The sequence below is a fragment of the Chelonia mydas genome, chromosome 21, assembly GCF_015237465.2.
Source record: "Chelonia mydas isolate rCheMyd1 chromosome 21, rCheMyd1.pri.v2, whole genome shotgun sequence".
Classification (NCBI taxonomy): Eukaryota; Metazoa; Chordata; order Testudines; family Cheloniidae; genus Chelonia; species Chelonia mydas.
In genome coordinates, this window is record NC_051261.2 from 8,036,367 (window position 1) to 8,056,255 (window position 19,889).

At 51.4% G+C, this 19,889-nt stretch overlaps 1 protein-coding gene across 7 annotated transcripts in view; it reads left to right on the forward strand.

The window, feature by feature from the left end:
* Positions 1 to 19,889, forward strand: part of PLEKHA6 (pleckstrin homology domain containing A6) — a 144,425-nt gene that overhangs the window by 85,516 nt on the left and 39,020 nt on the right. For 4 of the 7 annotated variants that reach the window (XM_043533789.1, XM_043533793.1, XM_043533792.1 and 1 more), the window contains 5 exons: positions 11,391 to 11,477; positions 11,903 to 12,017; positions 12,910 to 13,014; positions 13,553 to 13,625; positions 15,069 to 15,169. In XM_043533789.1, coding sequence (XP_043389724.1) covers positions 11,391 to 11,477; positions 11,903 to 12,017; positions 12,910 to 13,014; positions 13,553 to 13,625; positions 15,069 to 15,169 — 481 coding nt within the window. The other 3 variants (XM_043533790.1, XM_043533795.1, XM_043533794.1) reach the window with 3 other exon arrangements.

A 19,889-nucleotide genomic window follows, 5' to 3' on the forward strand; every position in this document is an offset into this window, starting at 1 on the left:
AGAACCTCAGAGTTACGAACACCTCAGGAATGGAGGTTATTCGTAACTCAGAACAAAATGTTATCATTGTTCTTTCAGAGTTTACAACTGAACATTGACTTAATACAGCTCCGGAACTTTAATCTGCAGAAGAAAAATGCTTCTTTTAACCATCTTAATTTAAATGAAACAAACCCAGAAACAGTTTCCTTAGCTTGTCAAATCTTTTTTCTAACTTTCTCTTTATTTTTAGTAGTTTAACACAGTACTGTACTATATTTGGGGGCTTTTTTGGTCTCTGCTGCCTGATTGCATACTTCCGGTTCCAAATGAGGTGTGTGGTTGACCCGTGAGTTGGTAACTCTGGTGTTCGTAACTCTGAGGTTCTGCTGTATATACCGCCTAGCACAATGGGGCCTCGATCTTCTGTGGGGGGTCTTGGTGCTCCTGTGATACAACAAATTATAACTGGAGAAGTAAAATACAAGAGACATTTATGGGCCTGTGAAACTGGCTAGTTATCAGGATGTTCCAGAGGCGAGCGGCATTGATTAGGAAACAGACAGCTGCTTTGTGGGGGACACCTCCCCTTGTCCCAGGCCACAAAGCAGATGGGGGGGATACGCGTATCACATGTGTGGGGATTTTATAGGTACTCAGCTCTGTCCCTTATTGGCTTTGATTGATGGTGCTTATGCATGAAATGGCCGCTGCGTGTGATTTAGAGAAGGGGAGAGGATCGAGGAGCTAAGGACAGGCTGCCCCTCTCCTCCCAAAGCCTGGCATAAAACCAGGGAAGATGCAGAGGCAATAATTTCGACAGTGACCTCTGTGGCATTTCCTCCATTGCTGGCCCAGCTGCCAAGCACTGGTGGTTAACCTGACACTCGGGTCCCTGCTGCTGGGGAGGCGAGAGGCTCTCCCTGTACCCGTTGCTGTGCCCCCAGAAACCCTTCTTAACTGGCAGCCTGTATTATGCCCTAGCATTAGGGCAATCAGTGCAGCACCCTGACCTCACCCAGAGTTTCCTCCCCCAGAGAGTTGTTACTCCCCGCTTTCTATCCCCCACCCTCTCAAATTCCCTTCCCACTTCACTGAGATGAGTAACTTAATCGGTACGTGCCTTGAATATCCAAACTTCTCCCACTGCTGCCATAAGCCAGAGGGATGCGCTGGAGAGGGTGAGGCCCAGCGGCCTGAGCACAGACAGAGGAGCCAGGCGTTCCCTAATTCTAATCCTGGCTCTGCCCCGACTCAGTGCATGGCCTTGGGCAAATCATTCATTGGCTCCTTCTTCCCTGGGAATAACAACACAGCCCTGCTCTAAGCACTAGGCAGCATTTCCCCTGCCTAGCTCTGCTGGGACCACTCTCGGCAGGGCCCAGGGGAGGCGATATCTCCTGCGTCCAACTCATCTGGTAACTGCCGTGAGGAGAGGGGACAGCGCCTTCCTCGAGCACAGCTGGGTGATCTCAGTGCAGACACATTCAGGGCTCAGAGGAGCCTGTGTGGGGTTTCTGTGTTATGCATCCAGCCGTGAGTGGGGCTGAATCCCCGACGGAATTAACAAAGTTGGCTGCTGTCAGGATGAACTGGAGCTAGATGGTCAGTCTGATGATCAGTGACTAGAAGCATACGCCAGGAATTAAAAACTCTGTGACGAATGGGGCTGGGGCTCACATGTGGGTGTGTTGGGGCCTGACCCTTCTCTCCACAGACTTCCAGGAGGTTACTCCTGATTCATGCCAGGGATGGATAAGGAACCCGCTGTGTGTTTGGAGCCCAGCTCATTTGTTTAGGACTAACTCCTCCGTGTGAGGGCCCCAGGCCCAGAATGAGCTGTCTCCAGCTAAAGTTCAGGGAACCCCTGTAACACGGAGTCACATCCAAGCACACGTACATGTGTGGTGGTGGGGAGTCCGGTCAGATCACTCCACATCCCCTACCCCCATCTTAAAGGTTCCCCCTCAGGCTGCCACTCTCACTGCAGCCAAGGAGGGCAGGACACCTGTGTTGTCCAGAGGCAGCTCCTTGGAAGGAACAAATGTTGCTCCCTCCAGCTTGGAAGTGTCAGGAGCTGCACACCAGCAACCAGAGGCAGCGATTTAACTGATTCACACACAATGCTACACATCCGCTTGTGTCTATAAGTGGTGTTCTTTCTATCAACTGTCTACACAGATGCAGCGTATTATAGAGCAACAAGAGGGATGAGCATCCATCCTCCAGGCCTGCCTGTCCTCCCATTGGCCTGGGTCACGCAGCAGGCCTGACTAGATGATCATAATGGTCCCTTCTGGCCTGAGAGTCTTTGTCTCCCTGCCCAAGCGGTGGAGCGGGAAGCTTAGCATTGCCGCATGGGCTGTCGCCTGTCCCCTCGGGATGCTGGCTCGGTTTTAAGGGCTTCCGGGAAGCGATGGCCTTTTGGAATTACCCAGCGGAATGATGCGATGGCAGCAGAAGTGCCGATTCGTCGGCTACTCGTGACACCCTTTGGATAAGTCGCGCCTCCCCAGAGCTCTGCGGCGGTAGCGTGCCAAGGTGCTTGCAGCCCCGGGCTGGCTGTACTGCTGTGATCCTGGCAAGGGGGAGTGAATACTGTGTGATATAAGCCAGCTGGTATCCCAAGCTCTACTTCCTTGTTTGGAGGTTTCTTTTAAATGTCACTGCTTCATTCCCCCTGGCCCCCCTCCCCACCCCAGCTTCTAATGCTAACAATCGGGATGGACTGAAATGTGTTTTTTAAAGTGTTGGCCTAAAGGGGAGAGTGAGTTGTTGTGTCAGTGACGCCGCACCCAGCCTCCAGTGCTTTCCCCTTTAAATCTGGGGTTGCACAGGGCTTTATAAACCCTAACGACCCCGCTCTGTGAGCAAGGGAAGCATTCTTGCGATCAGTCCCATCATCAGGAGAACCCAGCTTTTCCGCCTCTCAGCCCCCTGTGCTAGCTCTTACTCTAGAGGGCAGTCTGGTCAGGAATGGAACCCAGGAGTCCTGACTCTCAGGCCACACTCCCTTCCTAAAAGGAGACCGCTGGGCCTTCACCTAGGAAGAAGCAATAGTGACTAAGTGCAGGGAGGAATATAAGGCCACACTAGAACTGTCTGAAGATGAGCGATTGTAAAAAAGAGCAGCAGGGGGTGGGCCCAGTTTAATAAATCCTGTGCCATGACCCAGGTTAGCAGTAAACATCTGCTCAGAGTGTCTGCAATTTACTCTGTTGACAGAGGTCGGTTGGTCGGTCGGTCTGTCTAATCACTCCCATCCCTGTAGCATGCTCCTTCCCTTGTTGAGCTGCAGATTTCTCCAGCGCGGGATAAGAATAATTCCCCGGGAGGGGTCAGGGTAGCCGAGTGTGTGTGTCTCAAGAAAACCCAGCACCCTCCGCTTTTCACCTTCAGCTTGGCAAAGAGCTGCTCCCTTATGCCAAAGTGGGTACGGCCAGGCTGCAGCATAAATCCTCCTCTGTCTGCACCTGCCGCATGAGTGTGTGGCAGTGTCTCTGCCCTTCACCTTTCTCTCCTTGGGGAACCGTGCTGGGGATCTATTTTTTTTTCTTCTCACTCCATGCTCGGCATGCCTGCTAGCTGCTCCGACACGCGAGGCTGCAAGCGTCGTTCGCTTTGAATGATGAGCCTGGACGGGGCTAGAATAGACCCCGCTGCCTAGAGAGAACGGGTGCCTCTCTCCCCCCGCGTGTGCCTAGGAATAAAGGGGAGAGAGAAGGAGCGGGAAGCAAATGCAACCAGCGTGGAACTCAAGGGAATCGGACAAGTTGAAGATAAGGATGGAAAGCTTATTAGATCACCCACTCTGTCTCCCTGCCAGTGCAGGATCATCCCCCACGGTATATTGTCTAGTGCAATAGAAGAGCCACTGGAGTGGCAGGAAGACTTACCTCTCTCCCACGGGATGGTTGTAGCTGGGGATCCCTGCTGAGCTTGGCAAGGGGACCTGTCACGATGCTAAAGTTCCGGGCAGACCGTCGGGTCAGGTAGGGCTCACCTGGTGATAACAGCAGGGCTGGCGGGGGGAAGAGGAAGCAGGCCAGGAAGGCAGGCCCAGTTCGTCGCCTATGGGGGGCTTTGTGTGTGTGTCTGTGTGTCATGAAGTGGATGAGGGAACTTCAGCTTGGTCAGTGATTGCTGCATTGCAGTGCTTCAGAGGAGATGCTTAACTCGGGAGTTTATACAGCCGGGTCAGGCAAGGCAGCTGCCAGGAGAGGAATTATTTAAGGAGGTTCTGAGGAAGTGACTTTGCTTTGGAGGGGGCCTGGGAAGCTGGAGGAGAGGGTGGTGGGTGGGATGGAAGGAGGCAATTGAATGAGTGCCAGGAGGAGCTGCACGGAGCTACCAAGGATGGAAGCTGGGGTGGGGGAACTGTGCCCAAGGATAAAGAGAAACCTGCTGCCGGCTGGCAGAATGAATGAACCTGTGACCAAAAGCTGCAGGCAGGCTAAGAACCGTATGGTTGAGCCCCGTCCACAGACGCTAATTCCGGCAGCACCGGGAACGTCAGCTTTGCGAAGGGGGCCCTCCAGGATCCCAGCTCCTGGGTGCAGAAACGCTTGCTCTAGCAAAAGGTGCTTCCCTTTGAATGGACGTTCCCTGCAAGCTAGAGTGGGGCAGAGGGGAGTTTTCTCCCCTGCCTATGTAATGCCATTGTGATCCTTCTAAAGTCACTGGTGTTTGAGATTATTTTTAAAACCAGGTGCAACCCAGAGCAACCAAAACACAGCCCTCCTCCCCCGCCCATCATATCTAGTTAGAAAAGTAGCAGTGAGGAAGTGGGGTTATTTAATGGTGTCAATTTCTTTGTTAAATCAGCTTCCTTATTTATAAAAATAATAATACGGCTGGCCCAGTTTGGAGAATGAGATTTCCCCCCTCTTTCACCTGGGGCGCATGCTAACAAAAGCCCTTTAAGCTAACCGAGGAGGGAAGAAAGCAACTGAAAGAGAAATAGTATTGGCCAAGGGTACTGGGGTTTGGGCAGTAATGGTGCTAAGCAGGAAGCCCTCCTTTTAGCAGGATTCCTACCAGCAAACATTTAATATCCTCTAACCCTGGCCTTATCTCAGACATTCAGGTGAAACTTGCAAGTGGCTGGGTGGAGGGATGAGCGGTCGTGGTAGCTATTTTTCTTGCTCCAACTTTCACCGTTCTGCTGACTCTATGCAGAGTCTGGCTGTTTGCATGGAGACGTCATCGGTGGGCATTCAGTGCACAGTGGCCTGGTGCCCGGCTGTGCTGCATATCAGTGCTCAGATGCTGTGATGCTGGGGGGCCACGTTATACGCAGACAGCCGTGTGCAGGTAGCCGGTGTCTTCCTAGGACGATGGGAGCTGGAGGGGAGGTAATTTATGTTGCAGCCATTCTCTGTGCCCTTGAAGAACATTGCAAACAGCCATTGAACAGGATCAAGCAAAGCTGGTACTGAACTGGTATTCGTGCCTTAACCTTGACTTCTAACTCACCAAAGTGAGGAGAGATCCAGGGTTGTAACACAGACTGCACCTGAAACCTGCTCATCACTGGGGTTCTCCAACCTGGCAGTCAAGGGCCTGACTCAAAAGCCAGCGAAGTCCTTGGGGAAAATTCCCCTTGATTTTAGTGAGCGGCAAATCAGGCCCACTAATTGAATGTGTGGAAGGTGGTTTTTCATCCTGTCTCTACTGGAATGAGGAGGAGCTTGTGGGCTGAGTCATCCTCCACTGCTTTGGACTTCCCGCAACCATCCACACCTGAGTGGAGTATAAAATGCTGCTGTTTTCAATCAGTCGCAACTTGGAGTTTGTCCACACGTGGGAGTTGCACTGGATTAAATGAAAGTGTGATGTTAAACTGGTGCAAATTTGTGTGTGGATATTCCTCATATTGGTTTAAATCTGGCTTATGTTGGTTTAGCTGATGTAAGGTACAAGCTAAATCACTATAAACCAGGTTTAAACCAAGTTGAGCATCTACATGCAAAGTTGCCCTGGTTTATCTAAACAGCTTTAGCTAAATGGGTACAACTTTGTATAGACCAGGTTTTGTATTCATGTACAGAGGTGCAAATGGCTACAAAGGTATGAGGCAGAGAGGACTCGGGCCCTGGCTGGCTCCATCCATACTAGGAAATTAGGGACCCATAACTCTTGACCAGTGGAAACTGTACTGGGCATTTAGGGTTAGACACCACAGTGGTAAAAGCGCCTGAGTTCTGTCTACATTAGGGTCCAATGGTTAGGGCACTAGCCTAGGATTTAGCCACTGCTCTAACACAGAATCTGTGAGTGACCTTGGACAAGTCACTTAGTCTCTCTCTCTCTGTGCCTCAGTTTCCCATCTGTACAATGGGGATGATAGCCCTGCCCGACCTCCCAGGGGTGTAGGGAAGATGCATACATTTAAAGATTGTGAGGTGCTCAGATAGTACGGTAATGGGGAGGAGGGATAAAATTATTTGTGTCCTACAGGAGAGCCTAGGTCCCTGGTCATGGCGCAGGCTGCCATTGTGCTGGGTGCTGTACAAACACAGAGCAAAGAGACGTCTCTGCCCCCAGTGAGCATACTGTCTAAGTACCTTAGCTAAATAGATTACTACCGCCCTTGGAGCTGCACCTCTGGTGGCTGGTTTTCCTCGCATACCCAGGGCCCCTGGCACTAGTGCTGCCTGCGTTTTGATAACATAACAGGGCAATTAGCCAGTTTAAAACGTTTTTCATAGAATAGAATATCAGGGTTGGAAGGGAACGTCAGGAGGTCATCTAGTCCAACCCCCTGCTCAAAGCAGGACCAATCCCCAACTAAATCATCCCAGCCAGGGCTTTGTCAAGCCTGACCTTAAAAACTTCTAAGGAAGGAGATTTCACCACCTCCCTAGGTAACGCATTCCAGTGTTTCACCACCCTCCGCGTGAAATAGTGATTCCTAACATCCAACCTAAACCTCCCCCACTGCAACTTGAGACCATTACTCCTCGTTCTGTCATCTGTTACCACGGAGAACAGTCTAGATCCATCCTCTTTGGAACCCCCTTTCAGGTAGTTGAAAGCAGCTATCAAATCCTCCCTCATTCTTCTCTTCCACAGACTAAGCAATCCTAGTTCCCTCAGCCTCTCCTCATAAGTCATGTGTTGCAGTCCCCTAATCATTTTTGTTGCCCTCCGCTGGACTCTCTCCAATTTTTCCACATCCTTCTTGTAGTGTGGGGCCCAAAACTGGACACAGTACTCCATATGAGGCCTCACCAATGTCGAATAGAGGGGAACGATCACGTCCCTCGATCTGCTGGCAATGCCCCTACTTATACATCCCAAAATGCATTGGCCTTCTTGGCAACAAGGGCACACTGTTGACTCATATCCAGCTTCTCATCCACTGTAACCCCTAGGTCCTTCTCTGCAGAGCTGCTGCCGAGCCATTCGGTCCCTAGTCTGTAGCGGTGCATGGGATTGTTCCGTCCTAAGTGCAGGACTCTTCACTTGTCCTTGTTGAACCTCATCAGATTTCTTTTGGGCCAATCCTCTAATTTGTCTAGGTCCCTCTGTTTTTGGATATATGCTAGTGGTTTGGGGGCTTTGCCGAAACCGCCGGGTTTTCTGCTCCTTAATTTGTTGACTTTGAGTTTTGTTCACGTAACCGCACTTGGCAGTGGTCGCGTTTTCACTTTGTAAATGCTTTAATTTAAATTAACGGCTGGATTTTCTTACCCACTGAAAGCAATTTCTGAACAGGCCCACAATCAAATCAGTTATCTGGCCTGCAGGAAACAGGGAGCAAAGCTTTGGAAATGGAACTGGGGCCCTGCCGGAACGCTGGGTCTGCTGAGCAAATTCTGATTCAAACGTTGCAATTCAGCCCCGCCCAGAACCGCTGATCTTGAAAGTCGCGCCCTTTTTAGGGGTGTTAGGAACCGAATACAATTCTGTAATCTGCTCTGTTTTTATGCTGATATAATTGTCTGGATGGGGTGGTTTACCAAAATAGCTCTACCAGTTCAACCCATAATGTGGACACAGTTATACCAGTAAAAAGGTGCTTTATATCAGTACAACGTATTCCCCTTCCTGTACAGGAATAAGCTCTAAGATTTTATAGCAGTGTAACTGTACTAGGGAGGTTAGATTGTTTTAATTACACTGGTATAGTTAATCTGGTACATCTTTTGTGGTTTTAATTCAGGGCTCAATCCAACCACCATTAAAGTCAGTGAAAGGCTTCCATTGACTCTGAGAGTAGGATCAGGCCATTGGTTTCCTTGGGGCTGCTTAAGGCACAAGGTTCTACTCACACGTATGGCAGAATCGAGCTCTTAGTGACGCAATGCCATCTCTAATTATAAACAGACTTCCCACGTGCAGTCTAATCTCACTAATTTGCACTTAGGAGGGGTGCAGAGCCATTACTATTGTGAATGACTCTTTTCCGAATAAAGGGGTAAGTGAAAAAACAGCAGGCCAAGTGGAGTTACAGCAGCATTGAGTTTTCCCCACTTACAGCCAGCGTGTCGGAGAACATTACCGCGCTAATTTAGTTGGACAGCAGTAGTTTAGTCTTATGTTAATAACTCATCATGTCACAGTCGGTGTCCTGTGATATGTCCTGTAAAGCTAATAAGGTCTCAGCAATCAGAGACCTCCCCTCGGCTCTCCATTCCACAAGCTCTGCTGGGAAGTGCAGATGAAATTTGTTGTGCAAATTATGCAGCGTGTGGATTAGCAAAGGGAGAATCTGCTGCAATTTGCCATTCATTAAGTGTTGCAAATCCATCAGCTTTTGCAAGTGGCTCTTCATGCCCTGTTGTGGCTACCAGGCTGTTGGATGAAGTCATGTGGCTTGTGCTGCTTTGGAGCCCTCTGCCGGCATCTGCACACGATCTGGGGTCCTACCTCCACTCAGATCCTTCATGAAAGAGCGGATCTGTTCTTAACGTCTGTGAGCAGCACGTAGAAGGGGGACAAAGGTAAACAGATGTTTGCTCTGGTGTTATTGTGCCCGTTTTCTCCCCTAGTTGCAGGCTGGCATCTCATCTGCTTCCCCCTGCAGCCAAAGCCAGTAGCCACAGCCCGCTCCTTTAAATCCCACTTGCAGAGCTCCCCCAGGGGATTCAGACTGCTGCCATACCTGGGAAGACTGTGCCTATTGTCTGGAATGGAGAAATCCGATTTGTTCCTGCAAGTGTGGATGCCAGTCACTGGCAGAGAATGTTCTCTCCTGGTCAGTCTCAGACAAAATGTGAGGCAGAGAGCCTTGTTTCTGTAGTGAAGCCCTATGCTCAGGGCTGTGGAAATCAGAGGGCTTGGGAGCAAGATATGGGCCTGTGCATCCAGTAGCCACTGGTCCCACGGACTGGGTTTGACAACAGTTAGTTGGGAGCTGGTCAAGGAGGACAAGGAGCCAGGACTCCTGGATTTTATTCCCAGTTGCCGCGGACTGACTGTGGATTTAGTGCAGACGCTGATACCCTCGCTCACGATCAGTAATGCTGTACTCCATGTGTGGTCTGAGTCATTCCAATGCAACACTCAAGGAGGAAAGTCCTGTTCTGTGTGAGGGTGTCTGGATCTGACCCTTGCAGCGTGCAAATGAATTCAGATAAAGTCTGTAAGAGCTCGGCAGCTCAGTCCCTCTGAAAATCAGTCCCTTTTAACCGCTCTGTGCCTCCATTTCTTGATCATAAAACGGGACGACTAATATCAACCCATCTCTGTAAGGGGCTTTGAGATCCAGGTCTGAAAAGTGCTGTGTGATAACAGCTCAGGGTGATTGCTACAGGTACTGACTGCCACGCCGATAGCGAGGATCTGGAGCAGGTAAAGCCAGGTCTTTCCAGGGGCTGACTTGCGATATCGGTGTGGCTTTGGGTGTGTCACTCATTCTTTATTTACGAGTGCCTGCATAACCCTGTCCGTGCTGCATTATGTACATCGGTGCCTTGTAATAATGTACACCAATGGGCTTGCTGTTTCTTTGGCTGTTAGAACACGTGGCTGCGTCACACAGGAAAATTAATAGGGAGGAAACCCCCTGAAGACTGAGGTGTAATAGGTTGTTTTAACAAGTGAATGCCATTGGGGGCTATTCATTAGCCCCGTCTATTGACACCTGTGAAAGCTTCTCTTCCAATACATGCCGCTCATCCAAATGGATGCTCCATAGGAAACAGCCTGTGGAATTCAAACGTGGACTAGCTGGCAGTGAAGGGGCTAATGCTAGTCTGGTTTTGTGTGCCGGGTCTGTGCAAATGTGGCATACACGCTTCCATCCATCTGGTCGTGTACCTGGGGAAGTGGATGTACTGTGGATACTGGCCTGAGGAGGATCTGCCTTTGTGGCATCATTGCTCAGTGGGAAGAGGAGAGGGAGAGCATTGTGCATGGATGAACTCCGTCTCCTGGCACCATATGTCGGCCAGGCCTACTGGCAGCTGCTAGGTGGGCTTTGCCATGTGTTTTTATCTCCACACTCTGCCCTGACCTTGTCTCTCTTCAGCCACAGAGATGTTCCAGCTGGTTTGCCAAGCCTCCTGCGTACAATCCCACCTTGTCTTAAAGTAGTAGTCACCTCTTATTGGCATACACCTAGGGCGGAGTTGAAATTACAACCACAAAGCCCAAGAATTTAGGGCTGAAAAGGGCGCATGACTGGGACTACCACGGCTTGTGTTCTGTCCAGCTTGTGGGGCAGACAGATTCTTCTGTCCCTAATAAATAGCCAGGCTGAAAGATGGGAGGGGGCAGTTATAACTGAATCACATAACCCTTTCCTTCTCCCACACCCCCACAACCCACCAATGTTTCAAGTTCCTGCATCTCCTAGACATGAATTAATTTTACAAATCCCCAAAACATACTGAGGTTCTATTCACCTCAAACTACCCAAGGTTCACTCATTCTTAGTCATGAGACCAGCTAGACAAGAAGAGACCAGTTGCCACCTAGGCTGGCATCCCATCTCCAGCAGTGGGCAGTGCAGGAAGTTTCAGGGATATGTATACAAGGTCACCTCCTCAAAATGTACCTATTGGCACAATGCCAATAGGTACATTTTGAGGAGGTGACCTTGTATACATACTCTATGGTAGAGGAGGGGAATCCTTCCTGACCCCATCTGGTGATAAACATATGCCCTGAAGCATGTGGCTTGGTAAACCCTGATCATTTTTACTAGTGTAGAGTCACTGCAAATGTTGTTTCCACCCTTAGTGAGTTGAAATTCATTCATGAGCTGTGTCAGAAAGAAGCCGAAGGCTAGGCACAGTCAAGCCTTCAGTTATTTGCCTCCGTAATATCCTGAAGCAGCAATTTTCAGCATTTTGAACTGGTATACGAAGCAAAAGAAGGGCCGTGATGCTTAACCATTGCTCAGCCACTCCATTCACTCCAAAGCCGCTTAATTCCTCCAAATTCTCCTCTGTGTTTTCCAGCCACAATGAAAGACGGAACACGTTCCTGCATCCCGTGACTGGACACATCCCAGAAGAAAACGCAAGATTTGACTTACACTTACAGAAGTAGGTTTGCTTTAGAATGGTGTGTGTGAGAGTGTGAGTGAGTGAACCAGAGGGGAAAAGAATTAATAATACCAAGGAAATATTGAGAGCAAAGACCACAGCAGGGGATCTACGGGCCAGGCATGGTAGGGAGTAGGGAACAGTGTGGCTTTGCTGTGAGATGAGGAACAGCCTTACTTTGCTATCTATGTACGTGTAATCTGTGTGTTTGCACAGCGTGGGCCTCAGCTGTGGAAGTCAATGGAAAGACCCTCTGCTGGCTGCAATTAGCTTTGGCTCCGGCCCTGTGCATATAGGCGAGCACCATCAGTGTATCAGTGTGTTGTACGTATGGGGCAGGCGCTTAGGCTGTTATTCCTCAGCTGTCCTTGCAGAGATTGCTAATAAGCTTCTTTCTCTCCCTTCCCTCTCTGTCCTGATGGCAGCTCTACAGTGGACATGTCCAGCAAAGCAGGTGGGAAGCGACCGGCGACCATCAGCAGCGAATCATCCAACCACACCATGGTGTCAGAGATGCCTCAGGAGCGACCAAACGGCAGGGTATGTTCATGGAACACTGGGCACTGGCCTGGGACCCTAGGAATCTATTCCCAACCATGCCACTAGTCAGCTGGATCTAAGCTGCCCCTTACACCTAATGTTCTCATTGCCTCTGGACATCTGAAAGGGCCTTTCTTCTTGCTGAATGGGCTGGGGGTAACCAAGCACACCTGCCCTGGCGGATGCCTGCTGGTAAGCAGATGTATTTGGCCTGCTGGAGTCGCTGTGGGCAACCAGAAGCCCCCAGCCTGCACAAAAGGCGTTCAGGGAGGGAGATGGGTGTTTAGGCACTGGACTGGCACTCAGGAGATCTAGGTTCATTTCTCAGCTCTGCCAAAGACCCCCTGCTTTCGGCCAAGTGGCTTCCCTGCTCCGTGCCTCAGTTTCCCCCTCTGTAAAATGGGGCCAATGATACTGACCAACCTTTGTGAGGTTCTTTGAGATGTGGGAATGAAAAATGCGGCATAGCAGCGAGGTGATTGTCACGCTCCTTCCACACCAAGGGGAAGTAGCTGGCTGGGATCAGAGCATCAGCAAAGTAAAGACAGCGATTAGGATCCAACCCTGTTTTGCAGTATGGAAAAGATAGGCCGAGCTGGGAGCTGGTTGCAAGAAGGAAGCAATTGCAAGCCTGGGACAAGTAGATAAATGGCTGAGATTTCCCCAGGGGTGATGTGGTACGTGCGCTGGCGGTAAGATGCGGCTCTCCCTCGCTCGCCAGATGGCAGCGTTGCATGGCATCCCTCAGCCGCATGCTCAGTGAGCTGCATGGCTGGGTCTTACTATTCCCCGTGGGTTTGCCTGAAAAACAAACGCCCCCAACAGCTGCTGCCGCCACCCATGGGTGCTAAAGCCGGTGCATTCTGAGAGCCTCCTCTCTCCTTCTCCAAAGGCTTCGCGCCCTTCCCGGAAGGGGATCGCCTTTGGGAAACGCTCCAACTCCATGAAGCGGAACCCCAGTGCCACGGTGACCAAAAGCGGCTGGCTGTTCAAGCAGGTAGCGTCCCCCTGGTGCCGCTGCGGGGAGCATTCCCCTGGCTGAGCCAGGCATCTCACAGTGCCACCTTCCTCTGTCGGGACGATGTGGTGACCCTAGGCCCCATGCCGCACTAGGACTGGTGTGGGACTGCATGGGGCATGGCTCTTGGGTGCCCATTCCAGGCACCTGCCAAACTCCCCCCGCCCCGGAGGGTCTCCATGTAAAAGCATGAGGTGTTATGCAGGGCGGGCTGCCCTCTATCTGTCCCAACCTCTCTCCGGTGCATCCCCAGGATCTGGCTGTGACAGCAGGGAGCGCTGCTGCTGGGTGCCTGCCTCATCTGGCCTGCACCTCTCCCCAGTAAATCCCTCTCGCAATGGCTCCTGCAAGCCGTGCAGCTGGGCTCTGTGCCACCCTGCGCCCTCTCCTCAATGGAGCTCACCGCGGGCTCTCCCTGTGATGCACAAGATGCTGCTGCTTCCCCCACTTTCCCCTCTCTCTGCTTTACAAGCAGCTACGGGTCTGGGGCGCCCTCTCACTCGTGCCTCTCTTGCAGGCCAGTTCGGGCGTGAAGCAGTGGAATAAGCGCTGGTTCGTGCTGGTGGATCGCTGCCTCTTCTATTACAAAGGTATGTGGTGGGGCCGAGGTCTAAAGAGCCGTCCCATGGGCCCAGTCCTGATGGGGCAGGGCCCCGGCAGCTCCTGGTGCACTCACAGCCCCAAAGCCAGGTGGCCAGGGTTCAATCTGGGCAGCTGGGGTGGGATCTCAGAGTCCAGCGCCAGGGAAGAAACCCAGTTTGTTTGATGCAGAGTGAGTCCCACCGAGCAGGTGGCTGCAGGGAGCAGGGTGCGGCCAGTCAGAGGAGGAGTTAAAACCCTCCTCTTCAAAGGGAAGGCTCTGCTATTACGAGGAGCTGAGGGATCCTTGTGGGGTGCCGAGCATCTTCCCCCTCAATGGGAGCCATGTACGGTTAGCACCTCGCAGGACAGGGCTCGGAGAGAGATTGTACAAGGTGCTCCCAGGGGTGAATGCTGCGGAAGGTAGCTTCGTCCATGCATCCTTAGGTTTGTTTTTCTGTAGCCTTTTCTCTTATAGTATTCAAGGTGGTGGGGGGAAGGTTGCACGGCCCTCTTGTTAAACACTGTGCAAGGGATCGTGCTTGGTACAAATTCAGCTGTTCCCTTACTCACCTGGCCCAGAGGAGACCAGAAGCTAGCCCTGCCTCTCTCCGTGGGGAGCTGTGGGTCTGAATTCCAGAGGTGCTGCTCTTGGCATGCCCCGGTTCTGAATGCTCAAGACTCCGAATCCAGCATCCCTGTGTAAATGATTAACATCCGCAGACAAACCCGTCGCCCTTTTGCCTGGACCTCCTAGGGCCAGGTTGGCTTTTCGAGCAACTGTTATCAATGGTGCCAAGAAACAAAGAAGGCATGAGGAACTATACAGCAGCTCCAGGTCCATGGGAAACAGCCGCCCCCTGCCATAAAGGAGTGACGGAAGCCAGTCCTGAATTTGGGTGCCAAATCAGTCCCCAACTTTCTCCCCACCCAGCCCTGGCCTCATCCGGGCTGGAGCACCCCTCGGTATGGAGATTCACCCCTTCACACAGCCCACACCTTTTGCAACCTTCGCTTTCCAGCAGGCCGCTGGCTCGGCCTAATCCCTGGCAGCAGGTCTGGAGGGCGGGCATGAATAATTAACCAGCCTGTATTGTGAGCTGACACTGATAGGTTTTTGCGGGGGCGGTGGGGAGGGGGAAGAAGAGAACAACAGATGGGCGGATGCGACAGGGAGGAAGCCGGCTTCCACAGGTAGGCTGGCTCCAGTTCAGGTGCGGCGTTCTCAGCTCCCTGGGCTGTGGTCGCTCTCAGGAGCCCAGCTCCCATTTCAGCAGGAGAAGGGAGGGATGCATTCCTAGTCAGAGGCACCTCAGCCACTTCCCTCTCTCCTCGCTCTCCAGCTTTAAAGGGGAGACGGGTCTTGTCAACCACTTGGCATCTCCAAACCGGCCTAAGGAGGGGAACTCCCCTCTCTTTATCTAACTCCCATTTCTCCCCCCGGGTCAATACAGATGAGAAGGAGGACAGCATCTTGGGCAGCATCCCTCTCCTCAGCTTCCGGGTGGCGGCCATCCAGCCGTCGGACAACATCAGCAGGAAACACACCTTCAAGGTCAGTGTGTGGCCGTGACAGCGTCTCGGGGGCAGCGTTGAGCTCCCATTCGTTGGCCCGGTTCCCGGCGGCCACGAATGGTCCCGCAGTTTGTAGCGTGACCCTCCCTTCCGAGAACCTAGCTGCCCGGTAGGGCCGGACGTAGGCTGTCTGGTAACAGCAACGCTCAGAGGTCTCTTGGCTTGTGCTCTCCATTGCCTGTGGTGACCGGCGCTTGGGGGAGGTGTGAGCTGCTGTGGACGGTCGCTAAAGACAGGCATGTACCTGAAGGGGCAGAACGGGCATTAGTGACCTGGTTGCCTGCTGCAAAATGGGGTCCTTGGCACACGACTAGGGGTAGTGGCGGTGGAAGCTCTGCCCCAGAGAGAACTTCCGCTGTGTCCTCTCACCATGCTCAGAACAGGATTAAGGGGTCCAGTTCTTTTAGCCTTCTCGGGCGTGACCCAGCCATGCCCCTTTTGACCCTGGCCACACCTGCACCAAGCGGGGTGGGGGGCATATGGCACCCCCACTCTGAGCCACCTGCTTTGCTCAGAGGTGAAGAGGACCACATGAGAGGTAAAGCAGAGGGGAATTGGGTCTCTAGGTTTCCTGTTCAATAATGTTTAGCCAGAAAGCAAAGACCAGATCCAAACCAAACTGCCCCGTGATTTGGGTAGGGGGCTTGGATTGTAGGAGGAATCCTATTGCTTGTTCCTCCTCTGAGGCTGTCCCTCTGTCCGTAAGAGAGATGGGTGGAGGAGCTGGCGTGCAGATCCAGACTGGGTTAGAGCCTGTGTGATGGTGAGTGCCTTCAGCTCCTATTGCCTTCAGTGGGAGTTGAGGGTGCTTAGCAGTCTTGCTGCTAATACGGGGTGAAATTGACCCCTGTGCAGAGAGCAGCACAATAATAACACCACCGAGTGCTTTATACCATAGCTCTCAAAGCACTTTACGAAGGAGGTCAGGATCATTACCCCTGTTGTACAGATGGGGTAACTGAGGCACACGGAAGGCAAGTGACTTGCCCAAGGTCATCCAGCAGGCCTGTGGCAGAGCCAAGAATAGAAACCAGGTCTCCTGATGTCCAGTCCAGTGCTCTAGTCACTAGGCCACACTGCCTCTAACTGGAAGCCTTGTGTCAACCACATGGGTTTAAGTGTGTTAGCCTGCTGCAAAGAGTGAATTGCTCCTAGCCGGAGGTGATCAAAGCGTGCTACTGACCCAGTGCCAAGGAGGGGCTTCTCCTTCTTAGCTGACAGCTGTGGTGTCATTAGAGGGTTTTCACAAGACTTCTGCTCAGCCATTCCCCCTGTTTTGAATTACTCTCCCATTTCAATAAAAACAACAAACATACGTAAGCCAGCGTTGCTATAGAATTGCACCCTCGGCGGTGCTCTAATTAGGCTGCGTTCAAGCCCAGATGTGGAGGAGGGCTTCCCCCATCTCCCTTCTAAACTAGTTGAGACTAGTGTTCTCACACACTCTCACACACACACGCTCTCACACACACAAGGCAATACATTGTAATTGTTTAGCACGTAATTAGTTTCTACTTGTCAGACTTCTGTGCTGAGGGACGCAGCTGCGGTGGAGCAGCGACTGAAGCTGTGAAATTCCTGCTGCGCTGTGGGCCAAAGGAGCCGTTTGGTTTCATCCTCCCAAGAACACTTCGTGGCACGCACGCACGCTCATACACGCACAAGCACCGTTGTACGCATGGTAGCCCATGCTTGCAACTCACCTAGACTTAATAATCTGTACCTTCACATATGCAAATTGAAATTTGCATCCAACCCATGGGCCAAACACAGACTCAAAGACTTAATTTTTTTTCACACTTGTACATAGGCATATTCACACTTGCACTAGCACACAGACCAAACACACCTCGCGTGTGAACACACACACACAAGCATACTCCCGCGCACAAACACCCACTCACTTGCACATGTTTACGCTCCGCTCTCGCCCAGAGAAAACCCGGCTCGCCCACTGATGCACACAAACATACACACAGAAACAAAAATCCGCAAGTCACAAAAACACACTCCTACGCAGAGTGCTTGCGCACACAGAGCCTGGATTCTCTGCAGCTGGGGGCAACGCTACACACGCAACCTTGATTCTCTCCAGCCTGGGCCGTGCTACACCCACCCCTCTATTTTGTTTTTATTCTGAGGCATTTTTTGAGTGCGCATCACTGGAATATTGTTTGCACATTCACTCCTGCTCCAAACCTTATATTGCAACGTTCAGCACAGGGCGAAAGGTCTGCTCCGCCCTCCAGAGCCTGAGCTCCAGTCTCCCTGTTCTATCAATGGCAATAAAAGAAGAGAGCAAGGGAAGGAGCCTTCAAGAACTGGCAAGTCCTGGGAACATTTGGGTCATTAATAAAGAATGGATCCTGCCTCCTGAACTCACTGCCAGTCAGGTTAACCCCTTCAGGCCTATATGGGGAACAGAGGGAGCCCGGGTTAGAGAAAACGCGGCTCAGACCCAACGTCAGCCAAAGGGAAAATGAGAGATTTAAGGCTTTATCATGTTTTATTACTCTCCTCAGCTGCCTCCTTCCTGACCCAGGCCAGGGTTTGGGGGAGGTCAGAGAAGCACTTAATAGCTGGTTTCTGCCGTCCCTTTGACTTCTGTGGAGCTGCAGCGGCTGGAAGGTGCCACTTGGGCAAAGCACATGCTACGTCCCATTGACTGCAATAGGACTCAAGCATGTGCCTAGGCCCTGATTCAACAAAGTCTCTGGTGAAGCGGGGCAGGATTTGGGGCCTGGCGGATGCCAGCACTGAGGGCAAAATTAACCTCAGCGCATCACTGGAGCGCCTCTCTAGAGCTTGTCTGGTTCCTAGGGACTGTGCTGATCCTTGGTGCAGGATTGAATGCCACTCGTGGAGTGTGCTTACACTCACGTACCCCTTTCCACTGGAGCTGGGTGCAAGGTTCCCATCGACATACAATTCTCTGACCCCAAAAAGCCATTTTTCATTGCAAAAGAAAAATTTTGACCCACATGTGTTTGGGTGACTTTTTTTTACTGAAAAACATTTTTTTCTCCTTCCCAAAAAAGCCTGAAAAGCTTTTTATTTTGTTTTTCACTGAAAAACTGGACATTTTCATGGGAAATTTGGATAAAAACATCAGTGTTTCAAATTGGAGTAAACTGACATTTTCCAAACAGCGCTGCACTGAGAACCATTTTTCTTATGGATGCTGATATTTCTTAATTCTGTACGGGGCTTAGGGACTCGAATGGCAAGTGCCTTAGAACTAAACTGGTCAGCTAAACAGACAGGCTAACCCAGCGCTGACCATGCCCTCGGCTACCCTCCATCTGCCCTTCTTCGGTGACAGTGCTGCTCCTGCCACGCTCTGCCTGCCTGATGCATCTCCCGGTTGAATTCTCTGCTGGGTGGTTTGACCTGTTCTCTGTGTTTCCTCCTTTCTTCCACGTGAGGATCTCCCCCCTGGAGAGGAGGTTTCTTCCAAGTGCCTGTCTGCAATGCCAGCACACAGCCACCACATAGGTAGTATGCTCCTTTCATTTCCAAATGCATGCCAGAAAGAGAAGGGATGCGGCCGGTCACAGATTGCCCAGCATGCCTTATTCACCCCCACCCGACGAAGGGGAACGAAACACTGGGGTTTATCTCTCTCTCTCTTGCGGCTCGCATGCTTAGACCTTCCCAGTGTAGGGAACTTGGTGGAAAGACCGAGGTTTGTATGAGCCTGGCAGGAAAGATTCCTCTGGGGCTGGGAGCCCTTGACTAGTAACAGCAGTTGGTCAAAAAAAGCTACATATTGCCCCAGGGGGGACGGGTTCAAACACAAGGAAGAATTTTCCATTTTGTTGGAATATTTGGGTTTTTTTGGCAAAACAAATGTCAAAACCGTGGTTTTCAGTCTTTGGGGTTGGTGAGGAGGGAAGGGGAAACCCAGGGAACCAGTGAGACTATTTTGACCAGCTCTGTTCTTATCTTACCATTGCCAGCCGGCTCCTTTTTGAGCTCTGAACATCCGTGTAGGGGACATGCACTGACATCAGTGGCCAACCTGCAAGATTTGCATCCATATTTGCAAAGAGCATTTGGATCTGGAGTTTGGCTCAGTGTAGCATCCTGCCACTTCCTGGATCTGAACTTCCTTGATGATCAGCTGTTTCAATCGGGGAGGTTTTGATTCAGGCCCGTCTATAGTTGAAGTTGTGAGCTGGATGAGCCTGGATAAATCCATTCCTGGTGGGACATCTTCCTCCAGTTCAGGATTTACCTGTGCCTGCCCCAGGGTAGAGCCTTTATTTGTATGCTGTGATAACTAGCAGATCCTGCTCTGGTGCAGGGTGGGAATAGTGACAAGACTAGGGAGCGGTAACAGTGATGTGCAGAGCTGGACTCCACCCTTCGGAAGGGATCAGGAGCATATGGAGGTGGGTTTCTCTGTCCAGTTCTGCCCCTGGTCCAAGCCAGAAACCAGAAGTCCTAAAAATGCTCTTCTCACTATTCCTGGTCAGGGTCAGAATTGTGAACTCTTGTTAAATCAGTGCTCCGGTATTGTGCAGTGACTGCCCCAAGCCTTGCAGCATCCCTGGAACAAGCTGTCCTGCTTGGGATCAGTACTGCAGAGTGCTGTAATATTTTATTTTTAATAAGGGTTCCATGCCAGGAATTCCCAGAGGGGGCCCATTCTGCTGCGGTTTTTCACATCTCAGGGTATGGGGAGAGCTTATGATAAG